The sequence below is a fragment of the Chanodichthys erythropterus genome, chromosome 19 (genome assembly GCF_024489055.1).
Source record: "Chanodichthys erythropterus isolate Z2021 chromosome 19, ASM2448905v1, whole genome shotgun sequence".
Classification (NCBI taxonomy): domain Eukaryota; kingdom Metazoa; phylum Chordata; class Actinopteri; order Cypriniformes; family Xenocyprididae; genus Chanodichthys; species Chanodichthys erythropterus.
Window position 1 is genome coordinate 34,945 of NC_090239.1, and position 18,468 is coordinate 53,412.

The 18,468-nt window shown below is 39.3% G+C and overlaps 2 protein-coding genes across 3 annotated transcripts; one reads left to right on the forward strand and one right to left on the reverse strand.

The window, feature by feature from the left end:
- Positions 1–721: 721 nt before the first annotated feature.
- chst3b (carbohydrate (chondroitin 6) sulfotransferase 3b) lies at positions 722–10,578 on the reverse strand. Of its 2 annotated transcripts, XM_067369555.1 has the most exons (4): positions 10,276–10,578; positions 4,772–4,924; positions 2,892–4,135; positions 722–1,598 (listed from the first exon to the last, which is right to left on the reverse strand). In XM_067369555.1, exons 2-3 carry the CDS (start codon positions 4,849–4,851, stop codon positions 2,920–2,922), a joined length of 1,296 nt encoding a protein of 431 aa, XP_067225656.1. In that variant the 5' UTR covers positions 4,852–4,924; positions 10,276–10,578; the 3' UTR covers positions 722–1,598; positions 2,892–2,919. The 2 variants fall into 2 exon arrangements, with proteins under 2 accessions (XP_067225656.1, XP_067225655.1); XM_067369554.1 differs by having other exon boundaries at positions 722–4,135.
- Positions 10,579–11,220: 642 nt separating this feature from the next.
- On the forward strand, positions 11,221–15,809 carry ghitm (growth hormone inducible transmembrane protein). The gene is made up of 9 exons (XM_067369192.1): positions 11,221–11,348; positions 11,585–11,725; positions 11,817–11,919; positions 13,713–13,824; positions 14,051–14,192; positions 14,435–14,543; positions 14,769–14,957; positions 15,049–15,220; positions 15,338–15,809. The coding sequence occupies exons 2-9, from the start codon at positions 11,591–11,593 to the stop codon at positions 15,423–15,425; spliced, it is 1,050 nt and encodes a 349-aa protein (XP_067225293.1). The 5' UTR covers positions 11,221–11,348; positions 11,585–11,590; the 3' UTR covers positions 15,426–15,809.
- The last annotated feature ends 2,659 nt before the right edge of the window (positions 15,810–18,468 follow it).

An 18,468-nucleotide genomic window follows, 5' to 3' on the forward strand; every position in this document is an offset into this window, starting at 1 on the left:
GATCTGGATTGGATATGTTCCAGAATTGGATATGTACAGTTACTGTCTTTCATGAATTATTCCCCTTAGTTGTAAATGAGTCATGGATTCAGGTCTCACACGGTTGCAAGTACTCTGAGTCTGTGCCAGAATAACAGCTGCTTTTTTGTTAACATTCCCATCAACCATAAATGAAGTTCCTGAACATAAGTTAGGAAGGAGCGAGTCCATCTAATCTAATCTTTCAGTCGACAGCCAGAGTATAGCAGCTCCTTCCCTCTCTTCAGCCTCTGCTGTTCCAGCATCCCTCCACCTCCCTAAACTCCACCTTCATCTCAGGTACCTTGCCCTAATCATATCCTATATTTAGTCGCTATATAACAGAGCAGAGCAGAGCTGAAGCTGCTTCATCGAGCCCCTCATCAAGGGACAGCAAACCAAATAAGTTTAACCTAAAATCTTAAAGATTACATGGGCAAACAAAGTTGTTAAACCAAGGTTTCTGCATTTCACTTCACTAGCTTTGTTTTGTAATCTTGATTTTACTTTTAACTCAACATTGTGTAACAATAAATATTGTGACTTTTCTAACAAATTGCTTGTGATCTTCATGTGTGTGTTTTGGATAAAAGCATTTGTTAATAAATAAATGTAAAAGTATCAATGGTCATTAAAAACAAGGAGTACAGATAAAATGATCACTTCATCACAATCATCACTTCGAAATGTTACTTTTTTTCTTTTCTTCTTTAATTACACATAAATGGATACAGGCAGCATTTGGAAAAATACAATTTGCCTGAACGACAATACTCTCAATGCAAAAAATGAAAACATGCATTAGTTAACTATTTCTACCTGATTTAACGCATAAACCTTAGTTTTGTTGATGTAACCTAAAAAAATGAGTTGATTCAGTAATGTTAAATAATATTTTGGACAAGCATAAAATCATATTAATTTTTTTTGGTGCACTGACTCATTCTTCTCAAAGGAGTTTATATTACAGCTCTCTTCTTATCTGATGTGGTGGTCTATCTGCAGGGTGGAGCTTAATGGCCTCATTTTACTTGCAAGGAAAAAAGGGGCCTCTGAGACTGTGGAGAGCGGTTGGGCTCATCTATATTTGCTTTGACCATATACACATGCTCCACCCTCTGCACACAGCCCACACAAACCACGCAGTTCCTTTAGACCTCATGAAGCTTAAAATGTCTTTGAGCTATAAATTCCTCAATGCAAGATGCACACATATTTTGTCACATAAGCTATAGATCAAAAGCAAAAGTTTGAGATTGTGTATGCTGTACCTAAGCTGGCATCTCCACACACTTGAGTTGAGTGAATGGAGGCATGGGGCCATTCTTCTGAGAGCTGCCTCACTGTGTGTGGGTGGGAGGGTGAGGTCAGTTTGAGTAAATCGTCTGTACCACATACAGGAGGGGTTCTGCGTTAATGAGCATGTTAGAGTTTCACTGGCGCTCTAAATAGCAGACGGCACAGTAATAAACGCAACAGCTGATTAGCTGCTGCTACAGCAAGCAGGTTCTTCCTCCTCGAAGGCAGCACGATGCTAAGTGATAGCACATGACTGGAAGAGACCCAGGAGTATGAGAGACCTAGAGCACAGATACAAGAAAAAGAGTTTGGTTAGAGCAGTGCCATACTACTGAGTGTTTCAGGGCCATCACTGAGGTTTATGTGTATTCCTGGACTGTAGACACTAATTAGTACTTGCAGATTTAGATGCAACTTAAAAACTCTGTGTAGAAAACAGTTCCTGCATTTTTGGATTCATGGATTCTTTTGCAACAGCACTGAAAGAGATCTTTGTTCACATGTGCCTTGACATAAATTATGTTTAGGCTTTCAGCTATCAATAAAAGTAACTAAAGCAACTGTTTATTATTTGCTTGATAAAATCTTTAAAACATAGAAAACAAAGAATTTAGGGTAAGGTAAGAAACACTTTACTAACCCCGTAAAGGACATTTTAAAGTTGTATTACGAGAGACGACATGTTCCTCTAAACGAATTGACCTAAAAGAGTTTGTATATAATTCAGAAATTACTCATTTTAGTTTAATTACTACTTTTTTCTAACAACGATCCCTTGTCAAATAAGACAAATCTATGAAAAAGAGGGGGTGAAATACTGCATGAGTGCATTTAAATCCTTGTGTCTTTGATCATTTTAAAGTTCTTTTATTCGTTTTTAAGTTGTTAAATGGGTTAGCACAGTCTTACCTTTCTGATCTGCTGACAGTCCATCAACCTGCAAGAGCTCTTAGGTCTGCTAATTTGAAGCTCTTGGTGGATCGTAGATCTAGGCTCAAGACTAGGGCAGATCGAGCATTTTCTATAGCTGCTCCAAGACTCTGGAACTGCTCCTACTCTGTCCATTTTTAAATCCAGGTTAAAAACCTTTTTATTTGATATGTCTTATAATATATGACTGTTGATGTCTTGTAGTTTTTATTTGTGACTTTGTTTTATTTTGTTATTTTTTGTACAGCACATTGGTCAACGGTAGTTGTGTTTAATTGTGCTTTATAAATAAATTGAAATTGAAAAATTGATATCTCAGCAGCAGGTAAGAGGAAAAAATATTTGAACACAAAAGTAGCTCAGAAACATCTGTTAGCTCATTTCCCCCAAAACAAACACACATACAGTATATACAGTAGAAAAGACCTCAAACACCTGCTGTGTCCTTCAACTCGATTCTCTTTTCTACTTGTCAAATAAACCATGCATTTTTACCCAAAAAATTAACATGGGCACATCACTTTTGACTTATTAGCCATCAATACAAATTAAAAAAATGTCATCGTTCAGTACTGCTTAAGAAGTTGTCATTCATTTTTCGCATAACATTTCAATCGTGTCACGAACAACTTCCTAAATCTCACCAGTCATCTTCATGCAGTGTGTGTAGTATCATAAGAATGTTCTCTCTTCGATCAGGCTCACTGATTTATCGATCAACATTTCTTTGTTTTCAGCAAACTTGTAGCCGAACAGAGTCATGGTGGGGCCGCATACTTTCTGCACCAGCTGAACCAGCTTGAAGGGAATGCTGAACCTCCATTTCTCCACCTGTTCAGAAGAGTTTTTCTGGGTGGAATAAACTCCACTGACCTCCTTAGATGCCTGAGTGTTTTTTAGGATCCACTCTTCCACCGTTGCAGTGAAGGGAATGCCTATAAAGCCGTACATCTCTGCAGCTTTGGCCATGGGGAATCGTGCGATGTCCTCATAGCGCACTAGCATGTAGCGTCCGCGAAGCCACGGTGGCTGCTTGAGTCCGATCTCAGCAGACATGCGGATGTTGTCGCAGTTTCCTTTGAGTTTTCTCACTTCATCCTCGTCCACTGGAAGTTCTTCGTCCACGGCCCACCTCTTCCAGATCTTGTACTTGCTGGAGAAGGCAACCATTCGTGAGGCGAGAACGGCGCGAGGGTCCCTGACCAGCTGGATGAACTTCATGTCGAGTCTGGGATCCTCAGCCAGCGGCCGAAGCGTCTCCAGCTGCCGCACACGGACGGACTTAATCGCGTGATGCTCCTTCTGCATGCAGGACTGAGAGGCCAGCGTCAGGTTGAGCGGCCCGCAGCGCCGCTCACGGCAATGGTAACGCTCAAACACTTTTCTAACAAACGGTGTGCAGACGGATTCTTCACACAGCGACTGGCTAGATTCACGGCGGAAGAGCTCAGCGGTCACATGATCCTCCGGCGGTGGCTCGATGAAGCTCTCCAGCAGGGAAAAGTTACAGAGCAACAGCTGATGCAGAACGTCTCGATACGCCGGTCCAGCTACTGTGGCGTTCGTCCCGCCAGTCTCGACCGATAACATGCGCTCCACGTGCCACAGCGGCTCGAACAGATAAAACATATTTGATCCCTGCTGGTTAAAAAATTCACCAACGAAAGAGGAGCCTGTGCGAGTCGTAGCCAGCAGAAGGATGTGTTTTCGTCCTCCCGCTGAAGACGCAGCCAAGACGCTCTCCTGGATGGACCACGTTGAATTCACCATATGATGATTCATGTGTTGTTCGGACGAGACGTCGGCCGAGTCATTGTGTTGCGGAGCAGACAGGAGAGACGGGCTGAGCAGGGCCAGCGGGGTCAGCGGGGTCAGCTTATCAGACACCCTGAAGAAGAAGACACAAGAATAGTTAGTTGCTATTAGTGCTAAAAGGTCAGTTCGCCCAAAAATGTTAATTCTGTCATCATTTACTCTCCCCCATGTCCTAGCTGAGAGATAGGGGACTAAGTCGTACAGATATTTTGAAAGATATTGTGAGGGGTTTTTGTCTATACCAGGGATCTCCAAACTCGCTCCTGGAGGGCCACTGTCCTGCAGAGTTTAGCTCCACTCCAATTAAACACACCTGAACCAGCTTATCATGGTCAAACTAGGCATACTAGAAACTTCCAGGCAGGTACATTGAGGCACACTGGAGCTAAACTCTGCAGGACAATTTGCCCTCCAGTTTGGAGACCCCTGGTCTATACAATAAAACCAATTTTGTTTGGTTTCCAGTGGCCTTCAAAATATCTTATTTTGTGTTCCACAGAAGAAAGAAAGTCAAACAGTTTTGGAACCACATGAAAGTGAGTAAATTAAGAGACAGAATGATCATTTTTGGGTGAACTACCCCTTTGTCTCATCTTTTCTCAAAGAAGCAATTTCTCCAGCAACAGAAATTGAAAATGAATAAGACCATTTTTGATTTTTCATTTTTGATGTTATCTGGCTGTTAAAGGAGAGTGAGAGAAGTACATACTTTGAAATAATGTTGTTTTCCTTTTCTATGATGACCAGAGCCACAATAAAGATGACAGATATGGTATATTTAATGCGCATTCTTGTGTGTGATTGTGTTCAGCTGGTGTTTCACTCTCAGATCATTCCTTCATCTTTTTCCTCCGATTTGGCTCTGAAATAAAACACACAACACGTGACTTATGACAAACACAGAAACACCACGCTCACCTTGAGTTATTCCCACACTGATATGAGTATTTTCCAAATTTATAACATGAGCTTAATCATTAATTCATCTAAACCTGGTGAGACACAGTCTTGTTGTAGTTCTGGACAGTCCATGTGTGTGTTTTGCTTGTCAGTAGTTACTGTAGGTAACTGATTTTTGGCAAGTTTGTCTCTCCAGACATTGACTATAGTTTATATAGGAGGAGTAGCATTCATTTACATATGCTTTATTACAGATGGAAGTCAAATGTAAAGTATGCATGAGTTATGCTTCACAATCTGACATCTTACAACAGGTTTGGTTTTCATAAATGAGCTAATTAAATTTTGCCTCGAGGCAGAAAGAGTCTATCAAATGGAAGAAAGCTACATTTTATATTTTATGAGGAAAATGTCAGTGGAGTTTAGAGTTTAGGATGTGTAATGATGCTGTGGGGTGCTGTGGGTGATTGCCAGGGCGTCGCTATGTAGTTGCTAAGTTGTTCCGAGTGGATTCAACTGCAATGCAATGGTGTTACAATAGTAGGGTGACCATATGCGCCATTCTCCCAGGACGCGTCCCATCCAGGATTTCTAAATTGCCTAAAATGGCTGGAGCCTTTGCCTCTTTAATTGTGAAAGTGGTCATATCGATGTGCCCCCGTAATGCGATTTAGGAACGCGATTTCTACACGGAGGCCTGTGCAAGCCACTGTTCTTATTGACATTCTTAATGCAATGCATTAAATGTTGTTGTATTTGCAATGCTTTGACCGTTCTCTGTAGATCCAGCCTTCTTGCAAGCCACGATCGGTTGATTATGTATAATGCATGCTATTGGTCACATTATTTTTCAGTCGTTACCTTCCGCAAATATGAAAACAAAACCAAAACTGGGACATTTTATGCAACTTAGAAATCCTGGACAGGACGCGTCCTGGGAGAATGGCACATATGGTCACCCTATACAATAGGCCTCAATTTACTGTGCAAAATTTGAGATGTTTTCACTGCATAAAACGGTGTGAGAAGACTTACACTCCTAAGGGTGCTCTGGAAGCCAATGACAAAAAAGTATTATTAATAATAGTGACTCTTGTTTTAGTAAAAACCACTAATTAACCTGACTGTGAATCAAGCACAAAAACTGATACCAAAGCAGAGGATGTTGGGTTGTGCTTAAATTAAAAACTTAAACTTATTACATTACATTAACAGCAACTGTGATGGAAATGTTGCCTGATGTGAAATGGACTGAATACACCTCTAACATCTGAGTTGGCTCTTTGTTGCTTCATGCAGGTGGTTGTGTTGACATAAGAATTATCTATAAGTCTTTACATTTCATGTCTCTACACATATATAGAGTAAATTTGTAATTATACTTGTGAAACAAAAAATGTTTGGCAGCAGAGTTCACCATATATCATCCCAGACACATTAACTCAAAACTTAAAGGTTCAGAGAGAGTAAATCTGAAGCAGGACAAAGGGACTGTTGGCAAAAGAGACGGCGGGAGAAAACTCCAGAACTGTCCTGCTTTTGTATGGGAGCACATGGCCATGAGAGCGAATCAGAAGAGGGAGAGACTTAGGAGCGCTGATTAGCATCACGCAAACAGGCATACACAAAACATGTACAAGATTACGCACTGAGACGTTACTCCCCCATGCTTAAATGTACAAATCCACTCAGTTGTAAATAAGTAACTTTAACCCAAAGGACTAAACACTCTAGATAAAGCAGCAGCCACCACATTTTCAGAGCATTTTAATTTAGGTTGGGTTGTATTCCTGGATTATATTAGAAACCAACTGTTAGTTAACTTTTGGTTGGTATTGTACCTCCTGGACAAAAATATATGTGGGTTGTGGCAAAGTCCCTTTCATGGAAAGCTTGTTCCCTCGTCTGCCATATTTGCCTCCGGGCAGCTGTTTCAGGCATTCAAGATCAAGTCCTATCTATCTGAATCCTTAAATCTCAAAAACTGTTCGCCAAACTCACAATATTTCAAATCAGCAACAAAATCTATGCCAACTATCCCATGAATGTTGCTTCTTACACTCTAATAGCATTTTAAAAAAAGATTTCAATGATACCATGTTATCATAAAAAATAAAATTTTCATACCGTTTCATCTCTAGTTATGATGCACTACAAGATCAACTATAGGTATGTGTTTTTACAGTATAATATGCTAAGAATTTTTTTCCATAAAGAACTATATTCTTTAATTCTGTTCTTTTCTCTGACATTAAATGGTGATTTATAGGCCTACAAAAACTATTTCAGCTGTAAAACATTTTGAATAGCTGTTAATATGAGAGTTATGATACATTATTTGAGATATATAAGTATTGTATAACATGAGTAGCTCTCAGCCACTTTCATTTTTAAAAAGTAGCGCTCAAATGAAAAAAGGCTGGAGACCCCTGATCTGAGAACAGGACGAGGGCCGTGAGAACGAGGCGAGACCAGTGTTCATGAGCCACAGAGTTTTCATGGACGATCTTCAAGAGCATAAAAGGACGAGCGACGACAGTGAAGGATGAGAGAGGAACAGGCCTGGACTTTATGTTATGTTTTGTTTATGTGTGTGCGGCAGTCGTCCGTGAGGGGTTACAATAATGTTACATATTACATATTACATATTACATACACTGTTAGCCCGGATAAGTTGAATTTACTTAAAAAATTTGAGGAAACTGGTTGCCCTAAAAAAATTAAGTAATGATTAAGTAATGTGAACTTAATAATTCGAGTTCATTTAACTTAAAATGTTTTGTAATATTAATTATTTTGTAGTTATTACAACTAGTATATTTAAGTTCAATGTACTAAGCAAGTTAACTTGCCACCAATCAAAATTCATCCATGCCTCCCATCATGAATTGCTGCATGAATAAATTATGAGCTGAATTGTCTTAGTAATTTTCTTTATTCTCACTATTTAAATTTTGCTGTTTTTCTGTGACTTTTTAGTAGCTTGTTTTCTAATGTTCAGAGTTGATCAGTTTATCAGAACATGTTGCTTGTCACCGTTGTTGAGATTCACAGGCTGATTCTTGATGTCTGTGTGTGCCTAATATATATATATATATATATATATATATATATATTTTTTTTTTTTTTTTTTTTTTTTTTTTGTGATAAGGACAACTTTAAAAAAAAATAAAAAAAATTGTATTGTAGAAGTTGATCCTCCACTGTAGAATCACAGTGCTGCTGTAATCAATAATGTAAATCTAACTCAGAGATTGGGCTCTAAATGAGTTCAGTGATTCAGATCAAATAATGATTATGTGAAAACATAACCAACATCACCTAATCATCTTTTAACTTTGCTTGTTTGGTTGGTATTAATGCAGTTAAAACTGCCCAAACAAAATCTAATATTAAAAAGTCAAGGGTCAAGAGCTCAACTAAAACAAACCCTGACCTCGATGATGGTAACTTAAAAATTGTGATTTTCTCCTTTGGTGAAAAACTATAAAAAGGTAAATGTTAGGAAAAAATGTCTGTAGAACAGCCAAAACAAATGTTCCAACTGCTCATCAACAGCTCCTTGAATTCACACACACCACGACAAAATGGCGTCATTACCTGCCGCAAACCAGTGTGTAGGAGGCGTGGCCAGGAGAAAAACTTCATAATTTAAGTGCATTTAACTTACATTTATTAACACATTCAAATACACCCACAAATTAGTAGAATATACTTATATTTTATAAGTAATGCAACCAAACTTAAATATTTTAAGTATATTGTAATTATATTTTTAAGTAAATATAAAATCCGGGCTAAGAGTGTACATGTTACATATGTTACAATAATGTAGTCAAGCCAAAGGCTGATTATATTAATTACCATTATGTGTCCGATGTTGTAGAGAGCGATAAAACGCATTACCATTCTCATACATCGACTTAGACGAGCCGGTATAATTCACTCTTACACTTCTTCTGAATCAGTTTCTGGTTCAAACATATATGGCTGAATTAAACCAGTATTTCCACCTGCCATTGTACAGCGTTTACTACAGTAAAGTTGAACGAGCGGATTGGGTATTCTGAGCGGAGGCGCTCTAAATGAAGCAAGGGTGAAGAATTACATTCAAGCTATTTTAAGGAATTCATTATTTTTTCATGTATTTTTTCAATATGTCGTTTTGTTGATCAAAGATGAGTTTTAAGGGAGAAAATTACTGACTACAGGGGAACTTTAAAGAAGTCAGCTATTAACAGTAGGTTAAATTCCTCTAAAGATCCCGGACAATCACTGTATTTTAGGACTGACATTAGCACAACAATACATAAAAACAAACAGCAACAATAAAAGTAAAACAGTATTCGAATTATGTATAGTAAGGCTATGTCCTTAACTAATGAGTCAGGGTTGATAGATGACAAAACTTTCAAACCTATTCAAATATTTCAGACTTCACCTTTAAGAATTTGAACATTAGATAACAGGCATTCAGTCATAACCTGTGATATATGTGACCCTGTAAAAGTCGGCTTGTTGGAGATAATTACACAGCGAGATAAGAGGCTGGAAGAGAAGGTGTCCATCCAGCAGATGGTGGTTAGGAAGCAAGTTCTGTCTTGCATTATTAAAGTGAGCCACAAACGAGACTCCGGAAACTTTTTACATCACCACCAAAACTCAGATTTAAAGAAATCAGTGTATGTATTTATCTGAGTGTGTGCTCATTTTCTCACACTGTCTCTTCTACTCTTTTGATCTCTAGCCATCTATTCAAAGTACAAACTAATTGTAAGCTGCACCATAAAACCATAAATGATCATTGACTGACATGAAGTAAAATCACCTCAAATCTCTGGTGCATTTCTCTGATCATCTCACATTAGTGTCACATTCCACACAGACAGACTGAGACTGACAGCAAACAGCAGCAGAATCGCACAGACAGGTACTTGATCAGCACCAGAAAATAATCATTTAAGGATCTGTGATAAAAACATGATCCGCTTCAGACTCATTTCACCAAATCTCCAGTAAATGCAGAGATTGTTGGTGAAGGACCTTCCGCCAAATCAATGTGCATTCACTGATATACAACGATAAAATAATAATGATTATTGCGAAATAATGTTCTAGTGATGCACATTTAAAAAAACAGATGCGTTACAGCATCAGTCAAAATCACAGATGAGGGTTACACTGATTCGGTTACAATATCATCGTGTCAGACCATTATATCAGACAATGACAGACAAATACAAAGTCATTCATGATCATTTTAAACGACACAGTCAAACAGAATAAAAAAAGCATCTGCAGATGATACTGTACCATTAGGTTTCCTCGTTCACTTGATGGAGAAAAAAAAAACAGTATCCTACAATCCAGATCACGGTGTGTAAAATTCAATGTTCAGTCGTTTTAAAACATTCGAATCCATCATGCAATAATTATTCACGGCCGGCATTGTAACATATTGAAACTATTACATAAAGGAATGACCTAAAGAAAAGGACAGAAATTGATCGGGAATACAAATAAAACTCTCACATATATGCTACTATAAGCGGATCGAAATGCATTTAGTTTTAAACGCAAAACGGGTTCTCAGAGACAGAGATGCGATTCACATCCAGCGCGAGCGCGTCTGACTCCAGATCCAGAGACACAGAAACACTGAACAGCGCCGAGCGTCACGTGAGCCATGACGTCAGCGAGTCTCCAAGCGCAACAATCTGACAAACAACACTTATTGATTTATTTTATTAGCTTCTTACAGGAGCACCGAAACATTTCAAAAGTCTAATCATAATGACAGCTGGGTATTTTCATAATTGTTTCAACAAGATGAACTAGATCTGTTGTTTACAGAAAAACAACAGGTTTCATTATTACATTAGCCTCAATGTTAATGAGTAAACAATTGTATTTAGCCCTATTGTGTCTTTATCATAGAATACAAAGATTCATTAAAAACTAAATGTGTAATGGAATTTAAAGATTATTTAGTAATGATGTTAGAATATAGGCTACATATATATGGCTCTAAGCTTTGTCGATTAATGACTGGTGTAAAGAAAGACAATTTTAAAATAGATTACATTTTTTTACTTGCTAAGAGTTAGATCCATAAATCAAAAGGAAAGCAGTGAAAACACGGGGCATTTGTAAATAATTTCTAATAAATTATTTGAATTGATGTTCATTCTTAACCGCATCAGACCAGTGCTCTATTTATTTGTTTCTTCTAAATGTTGGACGTCCGAACTTCAAGACCCATAGTGCACTGCGTGGCTGTCGCGGTCGTGTGACGTCACGCAGGAAGGTTCAGGAAGGTGTTTAGTGTGTGTTACATCAGTGGTGAAGACGCATCTCAAAGGTGAAATTAGAAAACAAACCAAGCGGTGAGTTTTACTTTTAAACGTAATGTTTAACAATAATTAAAGTGTAAACGTTGTACTACAGGATTGTTTTACATACGAGCCGCTGGACTCCAACATTCGTACTATTGAACATGAGTTTGTAGTTGAGTAAAATCATTCTGTTCTCCTGTCTGACGTTTATACAGAATGCCAACTGTAGTGACTCTGTATCTTTGTTTATAAGGAATGAGTGTTAGCTGTAATGCGTGTTTTCACAGGAAGTGATGCTGGTTTCACGGCTGTCATGCCTGCGGTCAGTCTCTGCTGCCGGGCTGCGGTCAGTCCTGGGTCAGACTCCTCTAACCCTGCGCAGCTCAGCCCTCATGAAGTCCTGCCCGCCCCTGATGAGACCGCAGCAGGTACCAACCAGACACCGGCATCCCATCAGGTCTAGCAGTCTTAAGCCAGTAATGCGTGTTTTGTTTTATATGTGATGCTGTTTTCGATCAGGGTTATTCCACCAAGACCAGACTGGGGTTCCGCCGGAGCAAGACTTCCAAAGAGCAACTTAAGGATGCAGCGTTCGAACCTGCTACTGACACGGCAATTAAAAGTGAATTCTGTTAAGATGTTCTTCTATAATGTTTTCTCCACCTTTATGTCTTATTATTGCTCATGTTCAGCCCTGGTATTAGCATCTGTCTCAGGCGATCTGACCGCTGTAACACACTGGCATTATTACCATGATGAAGAGAGGGCTGATGTCGTTAGGCTCGTTAGAGATGAGGCATATGAGGTTAGAAATAGGCTGAATCCCAAATGGCACACTTCTACGCACTTTCGGTCTTGTGGATTTACAATGGCTGCCATGAGCGCGTGTCCATTAAGTCCATGAGACCGTAGAGTGTCCCATTCATCATTTTAGGTCTCAGAAGGGTGTTTGCAAGCGCCCTCGATGCACAACTTCAGTTGAGCCCGTAAGTTTGCGAGCTACGCAGAGGACTTTACCTGGCAGTCAAAGCAGCATTACGTCATGAAGGTGTGAACTCAGAGGAAGACCTTGAGGGTTTGGGATTCAGCCGTTAGTGTGCTGCCGTGAGCTATAGTAATCTGGCTACAGCATTTACACACAGCAACAAAACACCCACAGAAAATTTTCTAAAATGGAAGTAAAGTGCCAAACGAGTGTTGAATAATGATAAAAGTATTTATATATTAAATAAATATAATCATTTACACTCTGTTATTATTGCATCTTGTTAATGTACAACAATACTGAGGTGCAAATAGTATGTATCTGCCAATATAAAGTATAGATAGCATCTACTATTTACACTTGTTGCAAAAAACTTTTACATGCTACTTTTACATGGTAGATAGAATATATCACTATTTTAGCATCTATAGCTGTTTGCACTTACTGTAAATAGGATCTATCGCTAAGAAATGATGCTAATTCCACTTAGCGTAAATACCCACTGCCATATTTTTCTTCTTAAATTATTATATTATTTTATATTTTTTGCCCGTGGGATACCATGAAAATGAATAGCCTGTCAGTTCAATAACCTACCGTTCTACCAGTTTTCACCTGTAAGAAAAACGTGTATTGACTTGGAATTATGCAGACATCGTTTTGTTGGGTGCTTTTGCCATGGTGAATCGTAATATCGGAGCTCCATTGATCAGGGCTCGTGGTGAACGCGCTTAATTCAGAGTCAACCTACTCAGACTTGATTGAACTAACTCAATTCAGCTGTTCTGAAACCGAAAACTCAGAGTTCAAGTTTTAACTTGGAGTTGGTTGAACCGCCGTATGGAAACGGGCCCCTGGATTGGCTGGTTCAGGTGTGTTTGATTCAGGTTTGTGTGTTGGAGCAGGTCTGTGGTCCTCTGCTTGTTTGTCAGCAGATAGTGCAATGCCGTGATCACTCCGATCTCTGGTCGAGAGTCGAGAGGTGAAAGGTGTCTGACCCGATGACTCTTTATCACTCCTTCCCTTGACTGCAGCGCCACCTGTGGTTTGAGTGATTCAATCACAAAATGTTTTCGCTGCTGTTCACTCCTGTATTATTAAGCGCTTGTGATTGGATCAGCTGAGACGGATGTTAATGCCAGTCTGGGCTGCATTTGCCAAAAGCATCCTGAGCCTAAGGAGATCGCAGAACCACAGACACCAGTAGTCTATATGATCAGTTGAGCTCAAGATGTTTTTGAGAAACCCCTGAACTTCATGTAGCGAATGAATGCTTCAATCCTGAATCCTTCAAACTCTAAATTAGAGATTTAAAGATTTAAAAAATAAGATTACATTTTGACCCCTTCTACAAAATACCCCAGAGCAACTCAGAATGGCATTATAGATGATGTTTGTGAGTGTCCTGCTTGAATTCCTCTCCTTTACAGTTGACAACATGGGCAGGATCATCCTGGCAGGAGGCGCCGCCGTCGGATTGGGAGCTTTATGTTATTACGGCTTCGGGATGTCCAATGAGATGGGAGCCATAGAGAAAGCAGTGTAAGAGTCAGCCAAAATGCATAAAAAGTGTTCTGTATTTAGTTGTAATCTGTGTTGTGTAAACGGCTCCTGAATGACATAATGATCTCATTATGCCAGCAGAAAAAAATGATCTGAGTAACAATGAACTTCTCTCTGAATCATTGACTCGTGTTTCTTTTGTAGCCAGAGCGCGAGCAGAAGCGCTTTGCTCTTGATGAAAACTGAAGCTGTGTGTTTTTTACAGGATCTGGCCACAGTATGTGAAGGACAGGATCCACTCCACATACATGTATTTCGCAGGCAGCGTGGGCCTGACGGCACTGTCCGCTGTGGCCGTCAGCAGAACGCCGGCGCTCATGGGACTCATGATGAGGGGCTCCTGGCTGGTACACAAGAGATCACATGAATAAACAAGCATGTTTTAGTGCTTTAAATACATTTTACATGACAGTGATTCTTATTGGTAGAACATACTATAAGTTGTACTATAATTATATACTGTACCTGATCCAGCTTGTAGTTTAACATTCATATTGAGAGGGATATAAATTTTTTTTTAAAAATTGCATTTCCTGAATTTTGCTGGACTCTCGATCAGTGCTGTGACAAACTTATTAATGGTCCGCAGGCTATTGGTGCGACATTCGCTGCTATGATTGGCGCAGGAATGCTGGTGAGGTCGATCTCATACGAAAACAGTCCCATGCCGAAACACCTGGCCTGGGCGTTACACGCAGGTAAAGTGCTGTCACAGTTCAGTCAGAAACTTTGTGAGGCCAGAGATGATCAGATGCTTTAACTGACCCCTAGAGGGCACTGTAGTCTGTTGATGTTCTGCGGGGTTTGCTTTCCTTTAGTGGAGCACTGCAGAACATTTCAGAAGGCAGATACATGCTCTCACATGAAACTTATCACTCCTTGAGTCACATGCTGCTTATGAAGTCGTGTTCCCCTGTGTGCAGGAGTAATGGGAGCCGTCATTGCTCCATTGACTCTGTTGGGTGGACCATTGATGATTCGAGCAGCCTGGTACACAGCGGGCATTGTGGGAGGTTTGTCGACGGTGGCCATGTGTGCGCCCAGTGAGAAGTTCCTCAGCATGGGCGGGCCGCTCGCCGTGGGGTTCGGAGTGGTGTTCGCCTCTTCTCTCGGTATGACTCACTTACGGTCCGCCTCAGATTTTGAGTCTTTTTACTAAGAGACTTTGCAGGGATTTTAACTCTTTGCCTCTTCCTTCCGAAGGCTCCATGTTCCTGCCGCCCACTTCAGCGTTCGGGGCCGGTCTCTACTCCGTGGCTGTTTATGGAGGTCTGGTGCTGTTCAGCATGTTTCTGCTGTACGACACACAGAAAATCATCAAGCGTGCCGAGACGCACCCTCTTTATGGCGTTCAGAAATATGACCCCATTAATGCGTAAGTCTTTTCTGTGGGTTAGGGAAAGAAAATGTCTCTTTCACATGTACAGTATGACTGTCCACATGCTGCCTTCTGTAAACTACTGTGACGTACTCTTCCTCTGTGCTCTGACAGATGCTTGGGCATTTACATGGACACTCTCAACATCTTCATACGGCTGGTGATGATTCTAGCCAATGGCGGCGGAAACAGAAGGAAGTAGATTTAAGGAGACAAAGACATGAGACTGGACTGGAGAAGATGATGTTGCTAAATAAAGTGTTGCTCATTTATTTTGCATTTGTTTAAAAGCAGAAAAAAACATTTGGATTATTTTCAGCTGAAAGTGTTTCAGACAAAAAAAGGGCAGAGAGTCAATGTTTCTTATCAGATGAGGGTGAATGCAGATCTTCACTCAGTTCCACTTTGGTGTAATTATAACAACAAACATTTTTGTCTATTTATTTTACAGATGATCTCACAGCAGACCAGAGTTATTGCACAGAGAATGTTTGTGTCACTGTGATTCTTGTGTTCTTACAGTTTGACACTCGTGGTTCAATAAACTTTATTTGCATCTACATTTTACCACATCTTAATTGTACAGTTTATTTGCTTTTCAACAGACATCAAGCACTAATTTACCAACATTACACAGGACTGTTTTTAGCTTTGGCTCAGTGATATCTAAAGACATTAGAAATATCACTGAACTCTAGAGCAGAATGATGTTGAATGAGCGGCTGATATTGAATCGCCCGTCAGCACAGACCTGAATTCAGACATGCTCTCAAACATTCATCTCATGTTCTGATAATTTGCCCTTTCACTGGTTTCTTTGAGTTGAATTCAGTGGTATCATTTTACACATCGATTATGGTCAGTGATCCAGATTATGAAGATGAGACGGACTGTTATTTTTCAGACAGGTCCGTGCAGCAGCTGTGATAGTGAAGCCCTGTCCGTGATGTTTGTGTCCTGCCGTTACGAGAGGATCTGGGCATCGACAGGCATTCTTGTTTTATTTGTGCTCTGACCAGCGGCAGATGACAGCGAGATTAGAGAGTAATCCACGTGTCTGCCATCTGTATTCTGATGCTGATTAAATCCTGAAAGGAGGCCATTGCCAGCGGATGGGAACATCAGCACTGGAACAGGTGCAACTTGCTTAAAAACTCAAAAATTAGGAAATATTCAATAGTGACTACAGGTCACATTCACTGCCAAAACACTTAATATGAAGTGATTGTCAGTAAAAAGAAAATGGGAGTAGCCTCAAAAACAGATGCCTATCAAGCTTTTGGCAGCTGGTGGATTTGTGTGATCATGTGATCATGCTGTTGCTTTGACAGCTGTAGACCAGCAGAGGGTGTCATGCAATATTACATGCTGAAGCTCAGAGGAAACACACTTTTTGCCTTCACAAGCTTGTCCGAAGATCCTGCTTTCCGCCACTGAAGATGCAATTACACTTAAGATTTTTCACAGTGGAATGCACAATATGTAACATAATACAGATAAACATATATAAACTAAGCAAAAAAAGAAGCTTAATTTTTTCAGGATACTGTATTAAATAATTTTGTAAAATCCAAATAAGTTTTATATATCTTCATTGAAAAGTTTAGAAACCGTTCTTAAGACACTAACGGTTTACAGGTGGTAGACGATTGAGGTCACAGTTCCAATAACTTGGGACACTTTATGCTCCTAATGTGTGAGCAAATTCCAATGTGTTGCCATACTTGGCCTTCATGTCACTTTAATTCACTTTCAGTTTTCAACTGTAATGCTGACTGTATGTCCCTGTTTGCTCAGTATGACTGAAGATGCAAAAGCAAACAAAGTATCTGTATTTTTGAAAAACACTGACCAAACCTTCATTACCGAAACCGTCCCTGATCTCCGTTGTGCTGAAAGGTTAGGGTTCATCTCAATTTGGGGATCAAAGGTAACTCTGAAGTTATCCTGTCATAACTTCAAGATTAGAGGTTGTTCATGTGCAGCATTTCAAGTCTTCAACTCATATTTATAAACTCTGAAAGCATGTGAAGCCAATTCACAAAAGATGAGAATTTGAGATTACAACAACCAAAGTGTTCCTTTACAAATAGTTAATGAGACAAAAGTCACATGCAAAAGTAGCACGAAGGGTAATTAGCAGACCACATGTTTCCCCAGTCATATAGGATGGCAGTTGCTCTGCAAAGAAGTGCACATGCAATCATAAATAAAACAAACAAAATTTCACTACAAACTCCAAAGTAAAACAATCTCAAAAATAAACCACTGCACAGAGTTAACCATATATAAGAAAATGGGAACCTGTATGTAGGTCCAAAACAAAACAGAACAAAGAGAAAACAACTATATAAAAACAAACCACACAGTCTCACAATAAATTCAATCACATTTCCACTTTCCATCATGCAAGGCCCAATTTTTACATTAAAATAATCTCTTAAAACAACCATTAAGACACCAATGCTCTCAATGCAGTTTTTTCAAATTGCTTACACAATAAAAGTGGTACTTGATGCCCAATCAGTGAAACATTCACTCATGTACCGAATCTTCAGACCAAGACTGCAAAACTACAAGCACATTACGTGCTTTAAACTCAGTTTGTTATTGTCATTCCAATTTTTTTTTTTTTTTTGCTAAACTTTAAACACAGTTTTCTATACATAACACAAAAACAACAGTTTTTGTGGTTACTTTGGGAAACGCTTCCATTTAAATACCACATTTATTTCCTGATTACCTACACCCAACAATCATGTGTGAAAACTCACTAAGAAATAGTTTTTCTTCAACATGCATGTCTCCAATCTTTTTGATCTGTTTTGATGTGGTCGTGTTCCCAACAACCACCCCTAATATTAAATAAACTATGTGACCCGAGTCGTTAGTTTCATGGGATTTTGGAAGGAGACTTAAAAGTTTACAATAGGTTTTTCAGACCACATTTAATTTAAGAAGTTTAATACGAGTGTTCGAGGAAGCTATTTTGATACGAACTGTTTCTAGAAGAGGAAGCTTGGATGGGATATTTGTAAAAAGTTGTCACTTGTTCAAAAGAGCAATGTCCTTATTTCTGATTATTTGTTTTTCTGATTCAGAATGAAGTTTTCCTCCAACATGTAATTGCATTTAAATTGCTTTCTTTTTTTAAGCTCTTAAAATTCTAGGTTAATGCTCACTAATTTGTTCACTAAGAAATAAATTATTCACAAAGAAGTAAATTATTTTTACCCTGTTGCATT

What these genes read in the sequence shown, in the direction of transcription:
- ghitm (XM_067369192.1), top strand. Translation starts at nt 11,591, where the DNA reads ATGCTGGTTTCACGGCTGTCATGCCTGCGGTCAGTCTCTGCTGCCGGG. An exon ending in CCCTGATGAGACCGCAGCAG is followed by an intron (nt 11,726 to 11,816) that starts GTACCAACCAGA and finishes GTTTTCGATCAG; the next exon opens with GGTTATTCCACCAAGACCAG. An exon ending in TGATGAGGGGCTCCTGGCTG is followed by an intron (nt 14,193 to 14,434) that starts GTACACAAGAGA and finishes AATGGTCCGCAG; the next exon opens with GCTATTGGTGCGACATTCGC.
- chst3b (XM_067369555.1), bottom strand. Translation starts at nt 4,851, where the DNA reads ATGCGCATTAAATATACCATATCTGTCATCTTTATTGTGGCTCTGGTC. An exon ending in GAAAACAACATTATTTCAAA is followed by an intron (nt 4,136 to 4,771) that starts GTATGTACTTCT and finishes CTTCTTCTTCAG; the next exon opens with GGTGTCTGATAAGCTGACCC.